Source organism: Piliocolobus tephrosceles, chromosome 6 (genome assembly GCF_002776525.5).
Source record: "Piliocolobus tephrosceles isolate RC106 chromosome 6, ASM277652v3, whole genome shotgun sequence".
NCBI classification, from domain to species: Eukaryota; Metazoa; Chordata; class Mammalia; order Primates; family Cercopithecidae; genus Piliocolobus; species Piliocolobus tephrosceles.
The window spans coordinates 95921759-95943706 of NC_045439.1; the positions used below are offsets into that span (position 1 = coordinate 95921759).

Consider the following 21948-nt stretch of genomic DNA (forward strand, 5'->3'; position numbering starts at 1 on the left):
ATGGAGGATGAGGGGTGATTGTAAGCCTCTTAAAGGAATATCTGAACAGGAAGCAGTAGGTGCTTGGGAATCAGCATTGGACTACTTACTGTTGAGATGTAATTTTACTTGCATTAAAATGGATTCTTATGCTTGGGAGAACCTCATACTGTTGAAAATCACAGAGGGAGAAATTCACCTTCCAAGTTGCTCTGTTTGTCCTTCTGTCTCTGTCACCCCTCCACCCCCAGACTCTACCCCCATCTGCCTGGTCTCTTTCTCTGTCAGTCTCTCTCTGCCTCTGTCTTTTAAGTATTTCTGTCTTTTGTCTGAGTGTTTTCTGTTTTTCTGCTACGGTCTCACTCAATTCTTTAGGGGAAAGATAGGCAACATTTATATTTCTTTTGGAAGGATTTCCAATAAACCTATTTATTAAGGTGGCAGAGCTGACCTTTTGGCTTGGCTTGACTGCTTTTCGGAGGTAGCTTCTGACTTTGTTGATAGCTGTATTTGTTTGTGTTCTCAGCATTAGTGATGTTTGGTGTCTAAGCAGGATGGGGGCGGAGACTCTGAATAGCTAATTGCTCACAGAAGGCATCCTTGAATCTAAAATTAGTAAAAACTCCTCCAGCCGGTAAGATGAGAGTCTGGGAATGTTGGACAGCTCAAAGAGCACTTTTTGGAAATTTAACAGTTTTCTGGCAAAGGCAGGGGAAATTGGAAGTCAACCAAGCGCTTTATAGATGACGGAAAGAACCCCAGTATCTGAACTGAGGCTGTATGTGGAGGTGAGGGTGATTTTAACCAAAGTGGAAATACATTGCCCTGGTCGAGGAAATAGTGGACCTATTGTATTGATTTATCTATTCAGTTTATTACTTGGGTCTTTTTGATTTTCTTTGATCAAGTGAGGCTAAGGAATGGGCTCAGAAGGCTAGACACAAAAACCAATGAAACGCCATGTTGGACAGGGCACTAGGTAGAGTAGTTGTGATTTGTGGTAGAGTGTTGTAAGTGTCTCTCCATAATCATTATCAGGTGGTTGACTTGCTGGGCCTTGGCTGCCAGCAGTTGGTAACTTGGTGTTTTGAAATTGTTCCAAGATATTATTCATTTTGGGTTCTCTGATACGTGATTTTCTCTGTGAGATCACAGTGATGTTTTAAACTTTTTGTCCTTGTATGATGTATTTAGGAGAATCTCATTTTTAGGATCTTTTTGTGCATGATACCCTATCATTTTGCCTGCGAGTAGGGAGAAGGATAAAAAGAAAATCTGAGTATCACAAGAAATATTGAACATTTAAAGTAATGCTAAAATATGTAATACTTTAGGTGGGCATGGAAAGCCTTTGCAAATGGAGCTAAATCATTACAGGCTTCTTGGCCTCAGAGTTGCTGTTCTATAGTTTTAACGAAGCACCTCCATATACGTTTCTTACTTTGAGACTTGCCAGGCAGTTACTTTTTACCCTGTATTCGTATGAAGAACCCGAGGGTTTTCTTGAGCATGGTGAGGGGTATGAAGAACTTGAGTAACAAGAATGTGGTTTTTTTGTTTTTTTCCCCCGCAAACCTACAACTAATAAAGGTATTTGTTTGTACTATCCTGCCCAATAAATAATAAAAAATTTTCAGTAGAGAAAACTTCACTTCTCAGAAAATAGTCATTAGTAAATAAACACCAGGAGTCCTGAAAACACCCTGTTTCCAGTTTAAAATCAGATGGGGACATTTGTTGTTAGTTTCTTTGCTTTGGAGATGGAGAAGACAACATCATTGAGAGCTATAAACTTAAAGAAACCTAAGTACCTATCCCATACGAGCCACGGGGTACAGTCTTCATCCTATTATTGCTTAAAGGTAGATAATAAATAGAGAAATTTATAGTACAAACCATTGTGATTGATTTGCAAGAAATGAGTAGGATGTTGTGTAGTGGGCAGAACTATTTCAGATAGAATGGTCTTTGGACAGAAGATCTTTTCGAGGTGCAGACATTTAAAAAGCTGATCTCCAGAGGATGGAAAGACATTAGCTATGCTAAGGAAGAGCTCTCTAGAAAGAATGAACAGCAAATACAGGGCCCTGAGGAAGGAAGGAGCACACAGGGCCATTGTGGCGGATGGGAGCACCTTGAGTAGAAAGTGGGGTAGCAGGATGAGAAGGCCAGAGCCAGAGGTGGGACCTGGAAGAGCAGGGCCTTGACAGCTGTGGGGAGGATGCCTTACCTCTCAGTGTACGTGTTGAAAAGATTATTCTGGGAGTAATTGGTTAGCCTGCCATTACGATAGCACAGGCAGAATAAGAGGGTTTTGTAGTCTGAAGTGGGAAGAAGTGAATGGATATGAGACACAGACATTTAATGTTTACATTCCTACTCTTTGTCTCATTTTACGTATGGGAAAACAGATTTGTGTAGTTAATAACTTTCCCAGTGTCTCACATCTCGTATGTAATTGATAATTGATAATTACATATGAGTGCAGTCCCAGGTTGGACTGTTTCAAAGTCTATGTTTTTCTTGCTATCCTAGACCTCTTTTTTGAGTCGATCAATTCCTTTTATTATATGAATATGTATATTACCTTTTATTTATATATATATATATATATATATGTGTTCTTTTTCTATCTTAGACTTTTGGTCTCTTCTTTCTCAGTGCAGGAATTCCTTCTACAATATTTAGGACAGGTACACCATGGCTTATAAGTTTAAATTGTAAGCCTGTCACTTTGGTATTCCACATTTACAACTCCAGTCCCTCCCATTGGCATCCTAATAATTCACTGTAGATTAGCTTCAGCGTTCTCATTCTGTGTTATGTACCTACACTTTCTTTGGCTTCTTCTGCATTCTGCCCTGATTCCTTTGTTAGTTCTGCCTAGTTTCATGGTAGCTTTTCTGTATCAAGACCTTCTTGTAAGATTTCCCTGAGGCTGGATATGCTAGGGTTGTCCTCACATCAGCTCTTCTGTCCCATCATCAACCCCCAACACCTCTGAAATATTACCTCTATTCTGAACTCTTTCTAAGTAATAAAACCTAAGTTGATAGTATTCCTTGGTCACCCACTCGTCTGTTACCCAGTGTAATATACACATACCCATTCCTATTCCTCTGTATATGACATTCCCCCATTTCTTCTTTCCTTGATGCATGCATGACTTCTGACTCTTACAGTATGTGGTTGGTAACTATGAATCATATGCTAAAAATGGGATATGAAAGAATTGTAATTGTTGGCATGGGCCCTTTGGTACCAACATGCCCATTTTTCTTAGCATCCTTCAAAAAGCTAGTGTTGACTTCGGAAGTTAGTGACTGATGGGAGCTTTCACCCAATTGAGTTCAGTAGCCAACTTTAGCTCATGGTGAGCATTACTAGAGGACAGCAGGTATCAGAAACTGACTGTAAAATTAGCGTACCGAAAGGAAGCGGGTCAGAATCAAGGATTAACTGCTGATTTACATGGCTTTTAGCCTGGGCCACTGCTGTTTTACTAATTTTGTAACTTTGGGTACCTGGAAAAATACTGCCTGTTAATAGTAATGTGATTCTTCTTGTTACTGATGATTTATAGAGAGTATTTTGTAGGCAGCAATTCAGAATGTTAGCTGAATGGTTAAAAGATTTGCAACCGTGTTTTGTGTACATTGAATGAAAATATTTACAGAGGAGGACGATCCCCACCCCACTCATGATGCTTGGGCAGGCCACACGAGCTCATTGGCTGAGGCTGAGGAGGAGTAGTCTGTCTCTAATTGTGGTGTCATTTTGCAGAGAAACACACATTCTCTAAAAGTTTGCTTACTGTAAGAGACGTCCACATTGCAGCAAAACAAAAGACATAAGCTCTGGATTGAAGACAGCCACATATATAGCCACTCAGATACAGTCCGATTCCCCGAAAAGACTTTGACTCAAATGTTGGCTTCTATGTCCGGATGGTGGGTTTTTGTTTCCTTTTGTTCAGCCTTGTAGCTCAGGCAGGATCTCCTGAGACAGTTGCAGAGGAAGTAAATATGGGCAGTGGCTGGGAAGGCTGGGTGTAACCATGAGCTGTATTATTAGGATGTTCAGATACGAAGAGTAACAGAAACACTGCCAGAAACAAAGGCAATTCCCTCTCCACTGAAAATATGTACAGCTCTATTTTCTGACTGATGGGAACACATTGTGGGTGTGGTTTAGGGATAATCACAAGGGGTCCGTAGGCTTCGTGTCAGAAATTTAAAAGTTACCTGGATAAGTCTTGACATTTCTTCTGAGGTAATTTCCATTATCATGTGCACCATATTTCATGTGCACCATAATTCACCAGAACTTTGGATGTTGAATACCTGTGGTGTCCATGGACTGGTTGTCATGGAGATAGTATGGACAAAGGAAACTAATGACTGTGTTTTTAAGCTAAAGTGTCATAAATGTGATCAGAGGCAAAATGTATGTTTTGGTGTCTTGTCTCTCCAAAAGATATAGATGTTTAATGGTAAAGTCTCTGTTTTCCACAGTTGCAGCTACTTGCTTTTCTGATCACCAGTTCACTTTCCTACCCATTTAGTCAATTGCCCGTCCTGTACTTTGTTCACAGCTTAAGATTCCAAAAGGGTAAATCTGAATAGAAAGATACATAATCATCTTCGTTTTTCTCTTTAAACTCAAATTATTCGCAATGCCAACACTGATGATTCTTCCTATTCTGTCTCCTAATTCTGCTGATGATCAGAATCTTTTGCCAGGATTTGTCTCAGAACTGACTGAGAAGAGCGTTGATAGTGTAAGGAACCAATTTATCTATTAGTGTGAAAAACCTCAGTCTTTGAATCAGTTTGGAAAAGAGACTAACATGAGAACAAGATCCCTCTCATAAAAAAATGTGTGGTGGCTTTTGATTTCCTGCAGTGTATGTTTCAGATGTGGCCAGGCACAGTGGCTCACATCATGCCTGTAACCCCAACACTTTAGGAGATTGAGACAGGAGGATCACTTGAGGCCAGGAGTTCAAGACCAGTACAAGCATCCTAGCAAGACCCCCATCGCTTAAAAAATGGAGCCACATAGTGTGGCCTTTAAGTTGCCTTGGTTCTTTGAGTGAGAAAGAAATAGGAGAGTTGTTGATGAATAGAAGAATCAAGACTAGAACAAATTTACCTGCCACATCAATGATTCTGAAATAGGGCAGAAGGAGGGGGAGATGTTTTGTAATCCACTTTACATCTCTTAAGCAGCTTACTTTATAGTAAGCACAATATTCCTCACACATGAATATGATATGCTTGGTATTGCTGTTTCACAGGATGTGGTTGAAAATGCTGATACATGTTTTGACATTCTTTCCACACACAATACATATGGAGCTTGTCCTCTGGTTAATGACATTGACCATGATTGGTAGTGTCTGGCCCAGATTACTGGCTCTGACTGTAACTGTGTGGGCTGCCTGACTACTTTTCTCTAAACAAGCTTGCATATCTCTAACTGCTGCACATTCATTTCTTAATTGTGATAAAATGTACATACCATAAATTTTAACCATTTTTAGGTATATAGTTCAGTGGCATTAAGTACATTCACGTTGTTATATAACCATCCCACTAGCTATCTCTTCAGAACTTTTTCATTTTCCCAAACTGGAATTCTTTACCTGTTAAACACTAACTTCCCATTCTTTTTGCCTGCTAGTTTGGCAACTATCATTCTATTTTCTATCTCTATGAATTTGACTACTTTAGGTACTAAGTGGAGTCATACAACATTTGTCCTTTTGTGACTGTCTTATTTCACTTAGCATAGTATCTTCAAGGTTCATCCATATTATAGCATGTGTCAGAATTTCCTTTTTAGGGCAAAAATAACATTCCATTGTAAGTATATACCGTATTTTGTTTACCCGTTCATCCATCAATTAACATTGGGCTGTTGCCCCCTTTTGGCTATTGCAAATAATGCTATTATGAACATTGGTATACAAATATTTGTTTGAGTTTCTGCTTGCAGTTCTTTGCATGTATACCCAGAAGTGGAATTGCTGGATCATAAGGTAATTGTATGTTTAATTTTGTTTTTTGAGAAACTGCCATACTGTTTTCTGCAGTGGCTGTACCATTTTACATTCCCACCAGCAATGAACAAGAATCCAATTTCCACATATCCTCGCCAACACTTATTTTCTATCTTTTTCTGTTTAAAAGCCATCCTATTGGATAGGAAGTGTTACTTCATTGTGGTTTTGATTTGCATTTCCCTAATGCACACTTACTTTTGTCCTGTTTGTGTTTGTAAGAAGCCAGCAAGTATGAGCTTTCCAAGCCACCCCATCTGCAAATATGTATTATCTACTATGAATGCTACCTTTAGTGTGTCTTTTCTTTTTGCAAGCTCTGCCTTGGCTCTCTTGCATGCTCTTTTCATCCATTACCTCAAGAATAAATGAAGCTAGCGCCAGCCTTTCTCTCAAGCTTCCAAAACCTTGTGTAACCATTTGCAAGACATGTTGTTATTTCAAACTCAACATGGGCAAATAGGGTACATCATATTCTTCCCTCTAGATTTCCTGTATCTGTTCGTTGTGGATCTTTGACCCGTTTTTCTCTCTTACTTCTGTGAATTTTGCCCTTTGTACTAGCTTTCTGATGTATACCTTTTATGTGCTCCCCAGTCCAGGTATACACTATCTCTAGACTAGACTAGTTCAGGCTCATCCTAACTGGCCTTTGTGTCTCAGATGCCGTATGTTTCCTTCCTCCCTACTCTCCCATTTTATCTGTACACATCTAGAGTTATTGGCCAAGAATAGTACTGATCTTTTTACCACCTTGCTTATATGATTGGCAGGGTCCACCCTTGTTAGAGAACAAAGCCTAGATTCATTGTAGCTGTATCTCCTGTTGTTCTTTCTTGCTCAGTTTACACTTCTGGATACTGTTGGGTTCAAAAGCAAAAGTCTTTAACCTGGGTTATGAGGCTATGCAAAGAACCACTGATTGTGACGTAGCATGCATGTTCCTGGTGAGAGTTCCATGGCTTCTTGCAGATTCTCGAAGGAGTCTGTGACGTGAAAGGCTATGAAGTCCAGCTCTGGAGTGTCCTAACTGCTTTGCTCATGCTTTTTTTGTATAGCTAGAATTCCCTGCCTTACCATCTTTCTCTCTCGAGCATATTGTCCGCTTTTAAAGCCTACCTCATATACCAACACTTCCGTTGAGCTTTTCCCAGATTCTTGAGCAGGAATTATTTTCATGCTGGGGACTTTCTTTTGTGGATTTTAGCTGTTTGTGTACCTCTTGTATTACACAAATTAATCAGTGTTTCCCAACTTACAGGCCATGGTTTGTGGAGCTATCTCACTGAATCTGATAATCCATAGACTCGTAAGGATGTATGTATATATCTGTCATCCTGGGACGTCAAGCCTTTGTAACCCAAGGCATTTTGTATTAAAATTATAAACTGTGGGACCTACTATGCCAATTGTAACCAGAATCATGTCTTTTTCACCTTCCTGTCTATTGCTGTACCTTAACTTGGTTTCTTGCCTAAAGTGAGCACTCCGTCAGTGCTGCTGGCTAGCTGTGTGGATGAGTGTCAGTGTGTAGCTGACAGCAAGATAACTTTAAGAAGCCTTCTTCTGCTAGATTTCCCAATCAATCCTGGTGCAGAAGCCCTGAATGATCGAAAACCTTACTGTTCTTCAGTGTGGGTTTTACTTTTAAATGTTTATGAATGAAGCCTATTCAAAAGAGAGAACTTGCCTGAAAGTATGCATCATCTCAGATTTGCTTAAGCTTCTTGTGTTCTTAGAGACAGTGAACCTCCTCAGGACATCATTGTTAATTAACTGCTGGTGATTGGAACCACAGGATCCTAGTAATTGACAGAGCCAACAACAAACAAACTAGATTTTTTCAGTTACAGCATTTTGATATTTTAAAAAATTGGTATCCACAGTTTCATATTTTACTTGCGTCATTTCAGTAATGCCTTATTTTCTAAATATTTTTGTCTAAATCAACAATGACTATTTTCCAATAAATCTTGAAGATGTGAAATACACTTTGCCAAACTTATTCAATTTAATACTACAAAATTTTAAACAATTATTATTGAATTCTAAAACAAAGTAAAGAGTAAGAAGAGGTGGCAGAGTGGCTTGAGGCTGTAATCCTAATGCTTTGGGAAGCTGAGGTGGGAGGATTGCTTGAGGCTAGGAATTCAAGACCAGCCTAAGCAACATTGTGAGACCCCTGTCTCTCCAAAATTTTTTTTAAAAAACAGCTGGGCATGGTGACACATGCTTGTAGTCCTAGCTACCCAGGAGGCTGAGACGGGAAGATCACTTGAGCCCAGGAGTTTCTACTCCAGCCTGGGGTGACAGAGGTTCTTTTTCTGAAAAGGAAGGAGGGAAAATGAAAGGAGAAAGAAGAAAAAGGGAAAAGAACAAGAAGAGATTCTTGAGGGGGAAATTTGTGGTGGACTGGAAGTGAGGAAACCTTGAGTCCTCTGTTTGAAATATTTATTACTTTCATCAAATTACTTTGCCTCCTTTGGCCTCAGGTTTTTTATGGGTCTAATAAAGGGAGACAGGGCTATAATCCTAAAGGAATCTCTCCACTGTTTTCTTCAGAATCACTGGGGATAACGAATTCAAAAATTATTCATTAAGCATCCACCATGAACCATGCACTTATTACTCATTGGGGAGATCTGTTAAATAGATGCGATTTTGTTCTCGGGAAGCTTGTGGTCTTTTGAGCAGATAAAGCTATAAATACAATATGGTTCATATACACGTATGCGCTCCACAAATCACCAAGCCTCACTGAGTGTGTTTTCTTCCTCTCTAAAATGGCTACATGCCTTCTCACGGGTCTGTAAAAAGGTCAAATCTATGGGATGGTACTTTAAAGTATCATGAATCGAGAAATACGAGTTCTTTCATAACCCCCCTTTTTTTTTTGTGGAGACGGTGTCTGGCTGTGTCGCCCAGGCTGTAGTGCAGTGGTGCTATCTGGCTCACTGCAACCTCCACCTCCCTGGCTCAAGCCAGCCTCCCACCTCAGCCTCCTGAGTAGCTGGGATTACAGGTGCCCACAACCATGTCCGTCTAATTTTTGTATTTTTTGTGGAGATAGGGTTTTGCCATGTTGCCCAGGCTGGTCTTGAACTCCTGAGCTCACAGTTGCCAAATTCAGTAACTTCTTTTTGTTTTGTATCTGCTTTGACTTCTCTACTGCAGCTTCTGTGACGCTCTAATCTCCCAAGTTCTCTGGCTCTTAGACACTGGTGTGTGCCATCTCTGACTTCTCTGTTCTCTGTTTTACACACACACACACACACAGACACAGACACATACAGTATGAAGTAAAATGGCAAGTTGTTATTCTGGCCCAGTGTCTCTGTATATATAACATTTGTGACCCAACCAGAATTATATGTAGCACCGAAAATACTGTATGCAATATAGTGTTTCATTCACTGTCATTCCCATCTCTGTTAATTACAGCATGCATTGTCCAAGTGAACACACATTTCGTTGTCTGCTATGCAAGATGCTGTGATAGGCTTATTGACCAACCTAACGTTTTCACATCTCGCATGTAATCTGTGAGTTCTTTGAGGACAATGTTTTACTACTTTTGTTTTTAAGGCTTGGTACAGTGTTTATTATATAGAAGATACTTAGCACAGTTTTTAAAAAATAGAAAAAGGACAGAAACATCCCAGCATGGCAAGCATTACATCTTCACACTATCTTCCTTTTCTAGAAAGTAACAATAGATTTTAAAATATTTTCCATTAGAAAAACAAACTCAGGATGAGCGCCTGTGTCACACCTACTGTGGTAGCTGCAATAAAAAAGATAACAAAAATAGGTGTTGACAAGAATGTAGAAAAATTGTTGAATGGTACAGCCATGTTGGAAAACAGTCTGACATCTCCTTAAAGTATTAAACATAAAGTTGTCATATGTAACACCCAGCAGTTCCAGTCCTAGATATATGCCCAGGAGAATTGAAAACATGTCCACACAAAAACTCTGAATGTTCATAGTAGCGTCATTCATCACAGTCAGAAAGTGGGGGGGGAAAAAAAAACAGATCTCCCATCAACTGATACATAGATAAGTAAAATGTGGATATATCCATACAGTGGAATATTATTTGGAAATAAAAGAAGTAAAGTACTGTTAGATGCTTCAACATGGGTGAACCTTGGAAACATTTTGCTAAGTAAAAGAACCCAGCATGAAAGACCAAATAATGTATGACTCTATTTGTATGGAATGTCCTGAGTAAGCAAATCTGTAGAGATAGAAATAGATTCGTGGCTCTCTAGGCACTAGGGGACAGGGGATGGGGGTGAGGCATGACTACTAATGGATATAAGGTTTCTTTTTGTCAAGATAAAAATGTTTAAAATTACATAGTGGTGATGGTTACACAACTCTATGAATATACTAGTACTGTTGAATTATATATGGTAAATGGGCCAGTTTTCTAGTATATGAATTACATCTCAATAAAGATGCTAAAATGCAAAATAATGCACACATTCTCTCTCTCTCTCTCTCTCTCACACACACACACACACACACACACACAATGCAGTGTGGCATTTTGGATGGGATCCTGGAACAGAAAGAGAACACTAGTGTGAAAACAAGCAAAATCCAAATAAAGTCTGGAGTTTACTTAATAGTAATGTACCAGTGTTGATTTCTTAGTATTGATGCCTGTGCCATGGTTATGTAAGATGTTAATGTTGGAGAAACCAGTGAGGAAGGGAGTGGGGATAAACGGGAACTTTCTGTGCTGTCTTTGCAACCTAAAGTTATTTCTACTTTTTATGTATACTGTTTTTTTTTATCAGCCTGAAGTTACAAAATAAGTTTATCCAGATAAATTTTTTTAAATAAAATAAATATATAACCATTGAAGAAAATTTGGGAAACTTCAGGAAAGTTAAAAGGAATATAAGTTGTCTCTTTGTGGTCATTCAGACATATCCACCCAATTGAAAATAGATTAGGAGATCACACCACAGAAGTGTAACATGTCAAGAGATTTTTGGCTGCAACTGTGTATAAAATTTGTAATACTATATAGTATATACTAATTGTTAAGAATGTGGTGGATCTGAGATTTTACTGTACTTACAAGCTGGCAAGTTAACTTACATCCTGACACAGTTTCATGGGTGCTGGCTGAAGTCATGGGATTCTAGGGTCAGAGACAGATAAATGTGTTACTCATTGCATAGCCAGCAGCATCAGCATCACCTTCTTGTTGGTTCTCCTTGCTTCCTAAGCCCCATGCAGGCAACACGAAGGGGTCCAGGTTGATGCTGTGTCACAGCTGAGAAATCTAAACCTGAAGAAACCTGAATTTTTATACAGTGGACAGTAAGCCTGTGTGACCTTTGCCCTTGACTGAGACATTATCTTTATTATACTGGACATAAACAAACCTGCCCTTTGCTTTGGAAGGAATCAATATTTTTATCTTTTAAGGATATTTGATATGCAAACAGTCTTGAAAAGATAGTCTAGAATAAAAGGGCCATCAGGGCTTTTGCTGACAAGACCTGCAGAAATGCAAGAGGGACATGGAGAATTGGTTCCCAACATGAATATGTTCTCATCACTGTTACTCAGAAATTAGTATATTTACTTAAAGATATTTAACTTTAATTTTGTTCTAGTAGTATGTGTTTATTGTATATAATTTTGTAAAATGTGAAACTCACTTTATGTAACACATGTGCCTAAAATGACAGGAAAAGTATAGAGAGTCTTAATCGCTTGCATATTCAAGGCAAATAATGTTCACTTTACTCATTGGCAATGGAATGACATGTGGTATTGAGAAGGTAATGAAAAGTATTCTAAGAAATATAATTTTTTTTTTGAAACAGAGTCTTGCTCTGTTGCCAGGCTGGAGTGCTGTGGCCCGATCTTGGCTCACTGCAGCCTCTGACTCCCTGGTTCAAGCGATTCTCCTGTCTCAGCCTCCCAAGTAGCTGGGATTACAGGCATGTGCCACCACACCCAGATAATTTTTGTATTTTTTTAGTAGAGACGGTTTCACTATGTTGGCCAGGATAGTCTTGAACTCCTGACCTTGTGATCCCCCTGCCTTAGCCTCCTCAAGTGCTGGGATTACAAGCATGAGCCACCGCGCCCAGCAGAAATAGAATTTTAATAGGGTTTTCTAAAATGTTGGCCACAAAACTTGTTGAAGGTCACGGTAGGAGACAGTAATATGGTAATTCGTAGTCGTTCATTTGCAGATTCTTTACTTGTCACTAAAGGATCATCTGAGCTCTTTTATTTCTGTTAGCTATCTAAACTTGTTGCTGTGTTCATGCAGCCTCTTCTTATTACAGGAATGATGGTGGGGGGAGGTGGGGAGTAATTTTTTCCCTTCCAGCTTAAAAGTGTAGTTTTGTATTACAGTACAGTGGTTCTATTAGCAGATAAACTTATTCACAATAAGTAAAATTTGGCTCATTTCAAATGAAATGCAGTTTGAAATTAAGAGAAAATTCTCTGAATGACTTTTTTTTTTTTTTTTTAAAGAAAATGTGTTGTTTCAATTCTTTGAAAGATGTGGATAGGGTGTTGGTAAAGTTACAGAATTTGTGGTTACTTCCTTATTGTGCACACCTTAAAGCACATTTCAGAAAGGATATTTTTTAATATGTGTAATCCCAGGGCACCTGCTGAAGATTCAGTTCCATTCAGGAGTACTTTTGAATTTTTGGCATCATTTTGTAACACACCAGAAACTGAAACAGTGATGGCCCCTGGTTCCTGCTGTTTTTCCTTTCTGTAATAGTACAATAGTAAAATAGCTGAACAGAGCAAATGATAAAGTGTTTTGTTTCATGTGGTTCTAGTTTGCCTGGGTTTTTGCAAGCAGTTTAATTCCTTTCATTTGTTTTGTTGTCAAACAGTTATAATTTGACAAAATGTCCTCTAGCTTTCTGCCTTCTGCCACTTAGCGTATACAGTAAAACTGTTGAGATCTTTAACAGCAGAAGAGTTTAATATCTTCTCACTGAAGTGATCAGAAATATATTTTAGAGATTATTGAATAAAAGCAAGGCTTCTGTCTTTGAGCATACAAATATTCACAACTACTTGGTAGTTTGTTTAGATATTTCCGCTCATATTATTTAGAATTACATCTGAGTATGTCAGTTTTAATGATTAAAGGGTTATAATGTTAAGGTGCTTGGGAATTGTGAAGACTAAAATTAATTTTATATTTTATGCTTCTGTTTTTGAGAATGTATTTGTTTTCAGCTTTATTCTGGTATAAATTTCCATACAACAAAATTAACCAATATAAGTTTATAGTTTGGTGAGCTTTGACAAATATTTAAATTGTATAATCACTACCGCATCATAATAGAAACATTTCTGTCAGCTCAGAAGTTCTGTTCTGTATCCCTGTAGTCAGTCCTTTGCTTCAGTCCCTGCTGATCACTAATGTTTTCTTGCTACTCTAGGTTTGCCTTTTCTAAATATTGCATAGACAGAACCATACAATAAGTAGTCTTTTGAGTCTGGCTTTTTTTTTTTTTTTTTAACTTACCATAATACTCTTGAGATTCATCCATGTTGTTTGTATCAGCAGTTCATTTCTTCTTACTGTGAGTCTATAGCATTGTATGGATATATTACAATTTGCTTCTCCATTTACCATTTGATGGCAATCTGGACTGTTTCTAATTTGGAGCTCTCATGAATTAAAGTGCTTTAAAAATTCCAGTGCAAGTCTTTGGTCTTTGTGTGACAGTAGGTTTTGATTCTTCTTTGGTAAATGAATGGGATGCTATGTTGTATGTAAGTATATATTTGACATTACAAAAAACTGCTAAACCGCTTTCCCAAAATGGCAATACTGTTTTGCATTCTTTCAGCAACAGTTCTGTGTTCTGGTTGCTCCACATCTTTGCCAACATTTGGTATTATCAGTCTCAAATTTTGACTGTTGTAATGGATGCCTGTTGGTATGTCCTTGGGATTTTAATTTACATTTTCCTGTGAATTAACGAAGTTGGGTATCTTTTTTTTTTTTTTGCTTATCTGCCTTTTGTATATCTTTTTAAATGAAATGTTTATTCAAATATTTTACCCATTTAAAAAATCACGTTGCTTTGTTACTGCATTGTAAGGGTTTGTTTTGTTTTATTTTTAAATATTCTGGGTAGGAGTTCTTAGCAGATAATTGTTTTATAAATATTTTCCTTCAGTTTTTAGTTTGCCTTTTTGTTTTCCTAACAATGACTTTTGAGGAGTAAAAGTTTTTAAGGTTGACAAGATTTTTTTTTTTTTCATGTTTTAAAAAATGTAGTATTTAAGAAATCTTTGTGTAACTCAAGGTCCCATAAAAGTGTTTCACTCCATCTTCTTTAGGAGTTTTTTAGTTTTAGGTTGAACATTTAGATATATAATCTATTCTGAGTTCATTTTTATAGGTGGTAAGGTTTGGGGTAAGATTTTAGATCTTGGGGAGTTTTGTTTGTTTGTTTACATATTTGTATCCAGTTGTCATAGCATCATTTGTTCATAAGACTATTTTTTCCTCATTAAAATATCTTGGCATCTTTGTCAAAATCAGTGGGCCATATAACGTGAAGATCTGTTTGTGGATTCTCTCTTCTCTGACATTGATTTATATGTCTGCCTTTTAATATCACGCAGGTTTGGTTAGTGCAGCTTTTATAGTAAGTCTTGGAATCATGTAGTGATCAATTTGAGGACAATTAACAACTGTATTGAGTCTTCTGATCTGTAAACATGGTATGTCTGTATTTATTTAAGTCTGCTTTAATTTTTTCTCAGTAGTGTTTTATAAAGGTTTCAGAGTATGAGTCTTACTCATATTTTCTTAAAATTATCCCTAATTATTTTGTATTTATTGAGGCTTTTGTAAATGGTATTGCTTTTACTTTTAATTTCAATTTCTAATTGCTCTTTGCTAGTATAAAGATCTAGCATTGCTTTTTTTAATGTTGCTTTGTGTCTGGCAACTTTGCTTTTATTAATACATTATTTATTCCAGTATTTTTATAGATTCCTTAGCATTTTCTGCATAGGCAGTCACGCCATTTGTCAATAAACCAAGTTTGACTTCTTCCTTTCCAATGGTATGCGTTTTCTTTCTTTTTCTGCTTTGCTGCACTGGCTAGGACCTCCAGAATATTGTTGAATAAAAGTGATGAGAATGGATATCTTTGGTTACTGATCTCAGAATGAAAGCATTTAGTCTTTCACCAATAAATATAATGTTAACCATAGGTTTTTTATAGTTGCCTTTGTCAGTTTGAGTAATTTCCTTTCTCTTCCTAGTGTTCTGAGAGTTTTTATCATGAATAGATGTTGAATTTTGCTGATTTTTTTTTTTTTTCCTTTGAGACAGATTCTTGCTTTGTTGCCCAGACTGGTGTTCAGTGGCACAATCACGGCTCACTGCAACCTCTGCCTCTTGGGTTCCAGTGATTCTCATGCCTCAGGCTCCCTAGTAGCTGGGATTACAGAGACCCACCACCACACCTGGCTAATTTTTGTATTTTTAGTAGAGACGTGGTTTCACCATGTTGGCCAGGCTAATCTTGAACTCCTGACCTGAAGTGATGCGCCTGCCTCGGCCTCCCAAAGTGCTGGGATTACAGGCTTGAGCTACCGCTCCCGGCCCCAGATTCTTTCGATCTAATGATGGTCATTAGTTCATGAGTTTTTTGGTCTGTTAATAAACTGATTTTTCAAGTGCTAAACCAACCTTACATTCCTGGGATATTGCTGGATTCCATTAACCTAAAATTTTGTTAAGGTTTTTTGTATCTATATTCCTAAGGAATATTGATCTGTAGTTTTCTTATATCTCTCTGGTTTTGATTTCAGAGTAATGCTAGGCTCATAAAATGAGCTGCATTGTAAATACTTTTCTTGTGTTTTCTGTAAGAGCTTGTGTAGAGTTGACATTTCTTTCTTAAATGTTTGGTGGCATTCACCACTGAAGTCATCTAGGCCTGAAGTTTTCCTTGTAATAAAGTTTTAAACTATGGATTCAATTGCTTTAATAGAATAAGGCTATTTAGATTATCTGTGTTTTCTTGAGTGAATTTTGATAGTTTGTATAGTGTCATGGAATGCTACTATTTCATTCAACTTGATGAATTTATTACAGTAATGTTCATAATATTTCTTTATTTTTTCAATATCTATAGGATCTGTAACGGTGTCGCTCTGTAATTCCTGATTTCCATCATTTGTAGCTTTTCTTTTTTGATTAGCCTCGCCAGAGTTGTATTGATATTATTGACCCTTTTAAGGAACCAGCTTTTGGTTTCGTTGATTTTATTGTTCTTCTGTTTTCTATTTCATTGATTTCTGTTCTTTATTTTCTTTATCCTGTTTGCTTTGGGTTAATTTACTCCTCTTTTTCTAGTTTCGTAAGGTAGAAGTTTAGATCACTGATTTGAAACCTTGTGTTCTAATATAGGCATGTAGTGTTATAAATATTGCTGTTAGCACTGCTTTAGTTCTATCCACAAATTTTTATATGTGGTGTTTTAATTTTTATTCAATTCAGAATATTTTCTTTTTTTTCTTAATATACTTTGATTCATTGGGTTATTTAGAAGTGTTTATTTATTTATTTATTTATTATTTTTTTATCTCTGTCGCCCAGACTGGAGTGCAGTGGCATAATCTCCACTCACTGCAAGCTCTGCCTCCCGGGTTCATGCCATTCTCCTGCCTCAGCCTCCTGAATAGCTGGGACTACAGGCGCCCGCCACCATGCACAGCTAATTTTTTATATATATTTTTAGTAGAGACTGGATTTCACCATGTTAGCCAGGATGGTCTCGGTATCCTGACCTTGTGATCCACCTGTCTCGGCCTCCCAAAGTGCTGGTATTACAGGCGTGAATCACCGCGCCCAGCCTATTTAGAAGTTTCTTAAATTTTTTTCAAATATTTGAGTTTTTTCCAATCTTTTGTTTTGGATTTCTGATTTAATACTGTTTTAATCACCGAGCATACTTTTTATTTTAATTTTCTTATATTTGAGACTTGTTTTGTGCTACAGAATATGTTTGTTTTATTTGAGGTTTGTTTTATGCGATAGAATATGAACATTCCAAGTGCACTTGAGAAGAATGTGTCTTATGCTTTTATTGGATGGAGTGTTCTATATTGTGTTAGGTCAAATTGGTTGAGGTTTTTCAGGTTTTCTCTATCTTGCTGATTTTGTTTCTATTTGTTTTATCAATAAACTAAGAGAGGAGTATTGAAATCTTCAATGGTAATTTTAAAATTTTAAAATTTAATCAAAGTAGAGAATTGTAATGTTAAGATGGTTGGGAGGTATAAAGGCTATATTTAAATTTTTTTTTAATTTATGGGGAGGGGGGAAGTTTTTGCTTTTTAGAATAATACAGACTTGGCATTGCAGTACCAGTCCTGCTATTTATTACTTCAGCTACCCCTCTGAGCCTTTTTTTTTTTTTTTTTTTTGAGACGGCGTCTTGCTCTGTCACCCAGGGTGGAATGCAGTGATGCGACTCTCACTGCAACATCTGCCTCCCGGGTTTAAGCAATTCTTGTGCCTCAGCCTCTGAGTAGCTGGGATTATAATAGGCATGTACCACCACCATGCATAGGTAATTTTTGTGTTTTAGTAGAGATGGGGTTTCGCCATGTTGGCCAGACTTGTCTTGAACTCCTGGCCTCAAGCAATCTACCTCAGCCTCCCAAAGTGTTGAGATTAGAGGCATGAGCCACACCAAATATGTGTTCTAATATTTAGTCAATTTCATATGTTAACTTTTTTTATTTTACCCTTAGCCTACACTATGGCCTTCATCTTTGTATATCTTTTCCTTTTACTTTTGTATGCCTAATTTTTATTGACAATGACAACCTCTTTAGAGCCTTGAGTATAGATTGCTGTGGTTATAGTGTGAAAAAAAATTTTTTTTCCCTTGACATAAGTTTGCTCACCCTGTATTAAATAAAAAGATAGGAATGTTGGTACAGTTGACATAATTTTGGCACCTATAAAATTATGTCACGTTACTTCAGTGACTAAAACACAGTGTTTTCCTTTTCTTTCAGATAAACCGAGAAAACTGGTGTACAATAGAGCCATGCCCTGATGCAGCATCTCTTTTGGCTTCCAAGCAGAGCCCAGGTAAGCTCATTCATTTTCTGGAGCTGCAGGCCCACTCTAACAGATCGTTTTATTTGGAGATCTGCCCTTCCTTAGCATATTATACAGTACATCAGAGGAAGGGATATATGTGATTTGGCTTTGTAGGCATTTTGTCTTACAGTTGAAGATGAGCACATGTAATTACCTGGATTTTATTTTGCTGGTAACGGACATCATAGGTGGCTTTATGATTCATTCATTTGTGAAGGCATCTGTGCTGTGCATATGCATATGACATAGGTTTTTTAATCTGGCAAAAGTATAAATCTACTGTTAAGAACCATACCTGAGGTTCTCGATTTTGACTGCACATTGGAATTATCTGCACATTGGAATTATCTGGTTGAGCAAGCTTTAAAAATATACACATGCCTGGGTCCTACCTCCAGATACTCTGATTTAGTTGGGTGGGGTGTGGCCTAGATATCAAAATCTTTATAAGCTCCTTTGGTTACCCTACTGTGTACCCAAGGTTGAGAACCATTACACTTTGGACGCATGGTCAGGAATTAAGTCTTTCCTTAAGTATCTTTGAGTTATTTCTAACAACACTTGAGGGTACAGTGCTCTTAAGACCTTGTTAATGACACAGCACATGGCTTCTGGTTAGTTAGGATTCCCAACTTTTAAACCAGGTCCAGCCTCTAACTCTGTGTGACGTAAAGTATGTTCCCTAATGTCTGTGTGCTACATTGTCTCCCTCCCATCTGTAAAGTATTAGTAGCTTGTCTCATTTTGAGGGTGTAGTACGGATGACATGATGAGTAATCCCTGTGCCTGTTCCTATGGCTGCTAAGTGAATACTAGTAATTTGCATTCTGAGTTTTTTTAGTCTGTTTTACCCAACAAGCCTCTGTTTGCCTTCCCAATTTTTACTGCCCAGCTTTAAAAATTACCTAGTCTTCATTTGCAGGTCTTTTAGAAATAGTTTACGTGTAGATACCCTCCAGTAGTGTTAAATTTAAAAACAAATTGTTTTGAATCCTCTAACTCCAGAGCAGTTTCCTATTGATTCTCAACTCTCTGACTTTACTACAAAGGAAATAATTGAAAACAAATATGAAAAGTGTTTTTCTCTATTTTTGTCTCATTTTTTGAGAGTAGTTAAGGATATTATGCTATAGTCGTGTTCAGGGTCCAAGTTTTACAAGATTGGCCCCGTTCACAGATTTAGCTGACACTTCCCCCATGTAGCCTCCTAGAACCTTCTACTTAAATGTGTACCACTTACTACTGTGTTTTGGTTCCTTAAACTGTTTGGGGCTTTTTCTAAAAGTGTAATTACAACCACCCAAGAGTGAAACTTTCTGCCAAGTAAAGGTTAAATGATTGCTCACAGTTTGAATATTCATAGGAAGGAAAGATCTCCATACATCATAGTTTAATTTCTATATTTAGAGAAATGATTTTTGAACCCCTGGACATTTTCCCCAGGACACAATTTTGAATTCAGTAGACCTACTGTACACGCTAACCCCGAGCATAAGCAATTTAGTCTTTTTAAAGTAATTATTTTAAAATCTCAATTTAACAAAGTTGCAGATCAGAATTATGCCACTGAGCTTCAGACCTGAGATTTTGATTTTAGGCATAGTGTTTTTGTGAATCCCAGGTACTTTGTTTTGCAGGTTTCTCTGTTTTACTTCATAAACACTTCCTCAAGAGAGCAATAGCATTAGACCAAATAAGATACTGTCTTTTGGCCAGGCGAGGTGGCTCATGCCTGTAATCCCAAAACTTGGGGAGGCTGAGGCGGGCAGATCACAAGATCAGGAGTTCGAGACCAGCCTGGCCAATATGGTGAAACCCCTGTCTCTACTAAAAATACAAAAATTAGCCGGGTGTGGTGGCACGCGCCTGTAGCCCCAGCTACTCAGGAGGCTGAGGCAGAAGAATCACTTGAACCCAGGAGGCGGAGGTTGCAGTGAGCCAAGATCCAGCCTGGGCGACAGAGCGAGACTCTGTCTCAAATAAATAAATAAATAACAGAGTTTTTTTGTTTTTGTTTTTTGGTTTTTTTTGGAGACAGGTTTTTTTTTTTTTTTTTTTTTTTTCCTGTTCCCCAGGCTGGAGTGCAGTGGCACGGTCTCGGCCCACTGCAAGCTCCGCCTCCCGGTTTCACACCATTCTCTTGCCTTAGCCTCCCAAGTAGCTGGGACTACAGGTGCCCACCACCACACCCAGCTAATTTTTTTGTATTTTTAGTAGAGACGGGGTTTCACTGTGTTAGCCAGGATGGTCTAAATCTCCTGACCTCGTGATCCATCCGCCTCATCCTCCCAAAGTTCTGGGATTACAGGCATGAGCAACCGCACCTAGCCAAGATACTACTGTCTTTTAAAATCACTTTGTATACTCTTTAATAATGGACAAATTACAAGATAGAATTATGATTAGGATGATATAACAGAGCCCACAGGATGTCAGCAGTGTGTTTTCCTGCCCTTCCCCAATAACAGTTTGTTGGCATATATGTCGTTTTAAACCCAAATGACTAGATAACACCTTTTAAAAAGTTTGTATTCTAAAAAGCTAATAGCTCAGTACACAAAAATTATAGACAGATTTACATATGGGTCATAAAATGGGACTGGCCCTGCCTGTGCCCATCTTTAAGGTACTGTCATCTGGATACTTACTGAATCATACATTAAATGTTAATGAAGCCTTAACTTCATTAGACACATACATATATCACACACCTGCTATGTGGTGGAAACCAGAGTTCTGGTTACTCTATGTATAAATTATTCCTGTCACTATGACTCCTTTAGGGAAGTACGATCATCTCTTGTCACTGTTATGGAAATGGCAACTGAGAGGGGTGAAATTACTTCTTGCCTGGAATTTTTCTTCTATTAAGTAGTCAGACCTAGATTTAAGCCTGATGAATCTAACTCGAAAACCAGAGATCTTTACTCTTGTTTACACTTAGATATGCTGCTCCCCTTTATTCAGTAGGAAGGGAACATATAGAAGGAAAGAAAAGATTTTATTAATATTGAAAACTTACCAATACATGTGACACAGGGTGTAGATTAGCTCTGCCTTTAGGGATTCCCCCCACCTCCCCCTGCCCTGTGACGTTGGGGGGTTATAATGGTTTATGGTCCCTCTCTCTCCATCTTGGTCCTTCTTTCTGTACTTTTCTCTCTTCCCTTCCTCAACAATCAGCTTTATCTCACAGAGTAGACTCTCATCCCAAACTTGGTTTGTTATCCCTTGTCGTGCTGGCTTGAATTTATTTTCTGGGTGAAGTATTCCTACCAGGGCTGAATCTGGATCTTCCCTGTGAATTTTCCATTCGAATATCATGAGCTAGTTTGTTTTCCAGTCTGGAATTTGGACGTGGTCTGTTAGAGGGCCAGCTGGACAGCGAGCAGCTCAGTGTAGTTGCTGTGACAGCCCTTTCTTTTCTTGGCCAGCCCCCCTATTTTTCCCTCAACCACGGAAAGGCATTATTTTATTTTTTCAAGCAGGGAAAGGAGAAGGAGTAGATCACACCCACCAACTCCTCTTAGGTTACTACATACTCTAGGAAATGTGAAAAAAATTCTCCAGAATACCCATAGTTTCCAGTCGGCTAAAGGCAGGGCTGTTCCCATTGAACTAACACTCTCCGACATAGTTTGAACCAAGACTGAGACAGACTAAGGTGATTTTTTTTAACTGAAAGATTTTCAGATTCATCCATGAGCCCTGTCTCACTTCCAATGGCATTTTTTTGTGTAATTCTTCA

At 38.0% G+C, this 21948-nt stretch overlaps 1 protein-coding gene across 11 annotated transcripts in view; it reads left to right on the forward strand.

Annotated features, from left to right (window-relative positions):
- AKAP13 (A-kinase anchoring protein 13) overlaps nucleotides 1-21948 on the forward strand; it is a 362601-nt gene that overhangs the window by 238044 nt on the left and 102609 nt on the right. For all 11 annotated transcript variants that reach the window (XM_026448352.1, XM_026448354.1, XM_026448353.2 and 8 more), the window contains one exon: nucleotides 18113-18188. In XM_026448352.1, coding sequence (XP_026304137.1) covers nucleotides 18113-18188 — 76 coding nt within the window. The remainder of the gene's footprint in view (nucleotides 1-18112; nucleotides 18189-21948) is intronic.